This window comes from Pundamilia nyererei, unplaced genomic scaffold (genome assembly GCF_000239375.1).
Source record: "Pundamilia nyererei isolate P.nyererei 1_Seehausen unplaced genomic scaffold, PunNye1.0 scaffold00287, whole genome shotgun sequence".
Taxonomy (NCBI): Eukaryota; Metazoa; Chordata; class Actinopteri; order Cichliformes; family Cichlidae; genus Pundamilia; species Pundamilia nyererei.
This window is the reverse complement of record NW_005187688.1, coordinates 13,608-19,089: the sequence shown is the minus strand read 5'-3', so window position 1 is coordinate 19,089 and position 5,482 is coordinate 13,608. Positions and strand designations below refer to the sequence as shown.

Below are 5,482 nucleotides of genomic sequence, written 5' to 3'. Positions count from 1 at the left end.
CACACACACACACACACACACACACACACACACACACACACACACACACACACACACACACTCAGACTGCAGGCGTGCGTGTGCCGCTTTTTGACTGTATAATGAACATCAGGCTGAGTAACTTTAGACATCTAAAATACATTTGCAATATTTTAAATGTGATAATGATTTTTTATTTCATGTAATTTATTTAAATTAGTTCAAATTAAGGAGCTGTCCTACAACAAAATTATGCTTTAATACAACATTAAGGGAAAATTGAATTTATCAGAAATGTGTGAAAATGATCATTTTCAGTTACAATGTAGCCGTCCGTACTTGTTTGAAGCGCTGTCATGTCGCTTTAGGATCAGCTGCACAGCGCTGTCCACACAGACTTGTTTTGTCTGGGAACCATGAACATCAGTGTAACACACTACAGCACAGTCTGGGCCTAAACACACAACTCCTTAAGATGATGGACTAATCCTGGCAGTTTGCACAGCCAACACTCAGTAACAGGAAGTTTTGAACAGTATACACAATTTTAACTACTTCAGTACTTTGGTGTTAAAACCTGCACTTTGAAGTATTTCACATGACAAATACACACTTTCCAACAAACTGGTGTGAAACTGTGAAAACCTGTAGACAATCAGGGATCAGGAGGCAGATATTGTGGCTACACTGACACAATCATAAAAACAGTAGTGACTTTGCATATAAGAACTATATTATGTTGTTTACCTGTAATTCCTCATTTCTCCACTGTAGGGCGCTCTCGGTCTGAGACAGGACGGAAAGCAAGCAGGACAGATCCAGGCTAAGGACACCCTCTGAGGAGATGTTCAGCGACTGACTGCTGGCTGAGGTCAGGACTCGGGACTGAACACAAAGTAGAACACAAGCTAACTTCAAATGCTTCACTTACTGCTGCTGACAGAGGCTCTTAGGGCTTCATGTAGACCAGCCATCAACACGAACTACTGCAAGAATTCAATTATATTGCTATAGCGTCAAATCACAACAACAGCCGCCTCATAGACTGTATATTGGAAGGTAAAGACCCTACACTAACAGAGAGAAACAGCCAGAGATTAAAAATAACTCCGTTAAATGCAGAGTGGTGTATAAACACATGGTGAGAGAAGAATGCTCATTGCATCATGGGAAGTAGAGCCATGCATGGGACTACTTTACCTCTGAGCATTACCCTCCTGTCCGTTTGTCACTCCCACAATATTTGTGTCCAATCCTGCCCACACTCGCAGACTCGTCATAGCTTCCACGTGACATCAGAGCTACTGGGACACGCCCACCTGGAGGGCAAAACGGTATTGCATCCTTTGCCCTCCAGGGATCCTTCAAACATCTTTTAGTTTAAAATAGCAGAAGTGACAGACAGCTGCTGAGCTGGTGGATGCACTAACTGACGCTCGTTTACAGCTGCCAGAGGGAACACAGAGTATGGCACCCGTATGTGAACACAGCTCTCCTAACCCCGCCTTACGGGCCAAATCGCACCGATCCCTGCTTCTCCACAGCAACCCTGTGGTGGCTCATTCAAACTGCAGGAATGATTTACTGACGTCGGAAAAATACTCTGTCAACTTCACTGTTATGACACAACTTTTCTAACCCTACACAGTAAATATCAAAGTCAACTAAACGTAAGACGAGTGCGAGTTCATTGAAGCTAGCTATGTAGCGCTAACCTGTGCTTCAACAGTGAACAACCTCTTGTTCTTCGTCTCCTACACAGTGGCATTGTTTACCCATCTAGGTCGAAAACACACAGCTGTCCACACTTTGAAAGCTTTAATCCTGGCATCAATATAAGGGGAGCGTTTCTCTACAAGATACAGGTAGATGTCCCTGAACTAGAGCTCTGGGAGAGACGTCATCACTTTCAGGGATTTAAATAAAGCTGGGTGACCTGATCCAGCCCCAACTTCAAGCTTTGTCAAAAAGGCCTAATCTTAAAAGTACAGATGGGGTCTGTCTCCTGAATCCAAGCTGCGAGTTTCTTCCGCAGAAGAGGGACCTGAAAGTTCAAGGCTCTGCCTCCCATTCTACTTTTGAACATCCCAGGAACCACAAGTAAGCCTGCAGTGTGGGAGCGAAGTGATACAGCACCCTGAGGACAACCTCATGGTGCTCTCCCAGTGTGGTGGCAAGATTTCCACGTGTAAGGTCTCTGGAGGTCTCTATGCCTATAAATGGTGAGTGTAAACTTTAGTTTGGTCAGACAAGACCAAAAATGAACTCTGCAGATGCCGTAATCCACCATGTTTGGATGTCAAGGGGCACCGCATATCAGCCCCAAAACCCCAAACCCACAGTGAAGTCTAGAGGTGGGAACATCCTGTTTGTGGGCTGTTTTTCAGCATACAGCACTGGCATGCTTCATAGAGACGAATATATAATAAATAGTAAATTGTTTTAGCAAAACAAACAGCTGAGAACGTTGAGTTGGTTTCAGAGATGATGTTACAGCTGGCCGGCCAATCAGCTGACCTGAATCCAAATGAAAATCTCTGCACTTGAGTTCTTTTTGCAACCTTCAGGATTTAAAAAGCTGCTTGTAGAACGCGTCAAAAATCCCACCTGAGCAATTTCTCCATACAAAAGCTGTCGTCACCAACAAAGCATTAAATACATTTCAGTATTTAATATTTCCCCTGTGTCATTTCTCATTATTACAGATTAATGTATGAACATCTATGGTTTGACGTCTTTGAATATTGGATGGGTTGTTACTGGTTGTTACTGGTTGTTACTGGCCAACACCCCCTTCAGAAATAGACTGACTGATAAAACTGGTGACGTGTTCAATAATAACTGTACTCATGTAACAACAGCAGTGATCCAGTTTCTATTTGACTTCGTTAAACAGGACAATAGAAACGCTGTCCTTGGACATCTGACCAACATAACACACTCACCAGTTTGATCACAGCATGGCTCACAGACTGCAGGCTTCTCTGTATTACTCTATGTCTCTCGGCCTCCCTCTCGCTCTCCTCCCTCAGACTGACCTCGGTCTGCAGTGAGCCAGTGAGCGCCTCAATCCTGGCAAAGAAAGGAGAATGATCGAGAGGAGAACAGAGGGAGGTGCAGGACGTGTTTGAACGTCTGGTAGAAGCTAATTTACCTCTGCTGCAGCTGTAAAACTTGAGTCTCCTGAACAGACTTCACCTCTGAAGTGCCTTGCTCGTCCTCGTCCCTCCTTTCCTCATCCTTCTCCTCTTTGAGTTCCAACTCTCCCAAAGAAAAGATTCGCATTGTGGATGAGAGGAGAGGAGGTGCAGAAGAGTTCGGAGGACAAAGGGCCAGATCGGAGGACGGAGGAGGAGAATAGAATGAAAAGGGAGGAAAGTGGGAAGCGAGAAGAAGGGGAGAAGCGGAGAAGGAGAGAGGATTAATGTAAAGTGTGCTGAGCCTCAGAGAGGAGGAGACAGAGTCACAGCTGGAGAGGAGAACGGATGAGAGGCGAGAAAACTCGGCCTTCAGCTGCCACAGGTCCCTGCAGACACAGACAGGTGGGTCAGCATGTTTACAAGCTCAGGTTGGTCATTTTGAAAACGGTCTGAACCCTGTCCTCTTCTAAAGTTCTCTCTTCTTTAGGGTCTTTGAATTCGTCCGAATGCTGATTGGTGGTGCTAATAACTGGACCAACTGTAGAGACGGTGCTCTGAGTGAAGCAGCCTCGCCTCGGACGTACCTGTCAGCAGCCGTTTTCATAGCGTGGCAGTCCCGTCTCAGAGCAGCCACAGATCTCCAGATAGACAGCAACCGAGCCTGCTGCTCCCCCACAAGACACAGCCGACGCTACACACACACACACACACAAATATAGAAACACAATAACTGCCATCTGAATGGTCACTTTCAAATTCAATTAAACTGCAGACCTCTCGCTCTTTCTGCAAATCAGCCTCTCGCTGCTCTGCCTCTTCCACAGCTGTCATCCAATCATTCGTCAGCTTCTGGAGGTCCTCCTTCAGGGCGTGGTTGGCCTGCTCTGATTGGACAAGTTGCTTGCAAAGGAGACTATTGGTGTCACCTAAACTGACTGACCTGAGGAGGGAGACAGATATAATTTATTAAATCAGCAGCTTCAAATAAAACCACAAACTTCTTTTTTAAACTGTCATGAAAAAACTGACAATATTTGTGTAGAACAATCACGATTATAAGTGAACTTCATTAAATGAAACAGCTATAGCAGTAATTCTGGCTCTGGGTTTGATAAAGCCTTTTTAAATACAATAAAATGATGTTATGACTTTTGGCCACTAGAAGAAAACCTGTAACAAAGATGAAGGACTGCAAGCTTCAGTGGATGGATGCACCTTTACTCAGACAAAGCTTTGGAGCACTTCAATACAAATGGTTCCTGTGTTTGCTTTTCAAATAAACAGACGCATGAAAGTGGAATTTCATTCATGTTTCAGGAGGAGAAGCTCCTCCAGTGACCGAGGAGCAGCCTGACAGACACCAGACTCTCTTAGTGTCCTTATGCATGTAGCAAGAGGATTAAACAAATGTTTCCTTAGAGTAACAATACACGTTTATGTAAAATAGCAAAAAGCTACATTTAAATATTGTAATATTTTTGTGACTGTTTAGTATATGTACTGTACTGTAGGTGTTTTAATTACCCTAAGAAATAAAATCATTGCATTAACTCTCAAACGCTGATTCAGCCTCCTATCAAGAGCTGAATTTACCACATGAACTTTTTTCATTCTAACCACACAGACGTGTATAAAAACTACACTGAACTATATAATAAATGTGAACTAACATCAGGCTGGTCCTGACAGCTTTGTTCCTCAGCTTCTCTGTACTTTGACATCGCTTGTTGTGTTCTGTAAAATTCAGTATTCAGACCAACATGAACACTGATGAACACATAAATGTACAATGCCTGAGGCTGCATGGAGGAAGCAGCAAAAGGATTTGACAGTAATTAGCACTGATAACTTTGCAGAGTTTCACTTTTGGTGCACAGCTGCATGAAAACGTTTGCACAATTTTGAAATGATGAGAACTTCTGAAACATCTTAAAAGCAAGAACAATAAATAGTTGTTGATGCTGCCCTGCTTTTATCCTCTGGGGTCAAAATGATCCCAGTTATTTAAACTATACAGTATAAATTGTTAATGCTGTGTTTCATGTTCTTCTCGTTTTGCAGTTTGGGGCCTGCAGACCTACACAGACACCCTGTTTTTGACTGAAAATAACAGGAAATACTTTGACTTAGCACAGATTGGTGTATGCTGAACCTTAGTCAGAATGCTGTTTTTGAATCAGCACATAATCACACTCTGGGGTCAAAGTTCACCCCATCACACCATTTCTTTAGTCCATTTTACATGTAAGGCCAATGCGACCTCTTTTACATTAACTTACTTTTGAGCAAAAATGAATAAAATCATAAATGATTCTGATTATAGTTGACCTGGGGCCCGTTCTTCGTACGTCGCTTACTACATC

The 5,482-nt window shown here is 43.3% G+C and overlaps 1 protein-coding gene across 1 annotated transcript in view; it reads right to left on the bottom strand.

Annotated features, from left to right (window-relative positions):
- Nucleotides 1–5,482, bottom strand: part of LOC102212596 (trichohyalin) — a 19,358-nt gene that overhangs the window by 9,516 nt on the left and 4,360 nt on the right. Inside the window, exons 7-11 of the mRNA XM_005750793.2 lie at nt 3,894–4,059; nt 3,704–3,810; nt 3,134–3,505; nt 2,925–3,051; nt 710–864 (exon numbers count right to left, since the gene is read on the bottom strand). Coding sequence (XP_005750850.2) covers nt 710–864; nt 2,925–3,051; nt 3,134–3,505; nt 3,704–3,810; nt 3,894–4,059 — 927 coding nt within the window. The remainder of the gene's footprint in view (nt 1–709; nt 865–2,924; nt 3,052–3,133; nt 3,506–3,703; nt 3,811–3,893; nt 4,060–5,482) is intronic.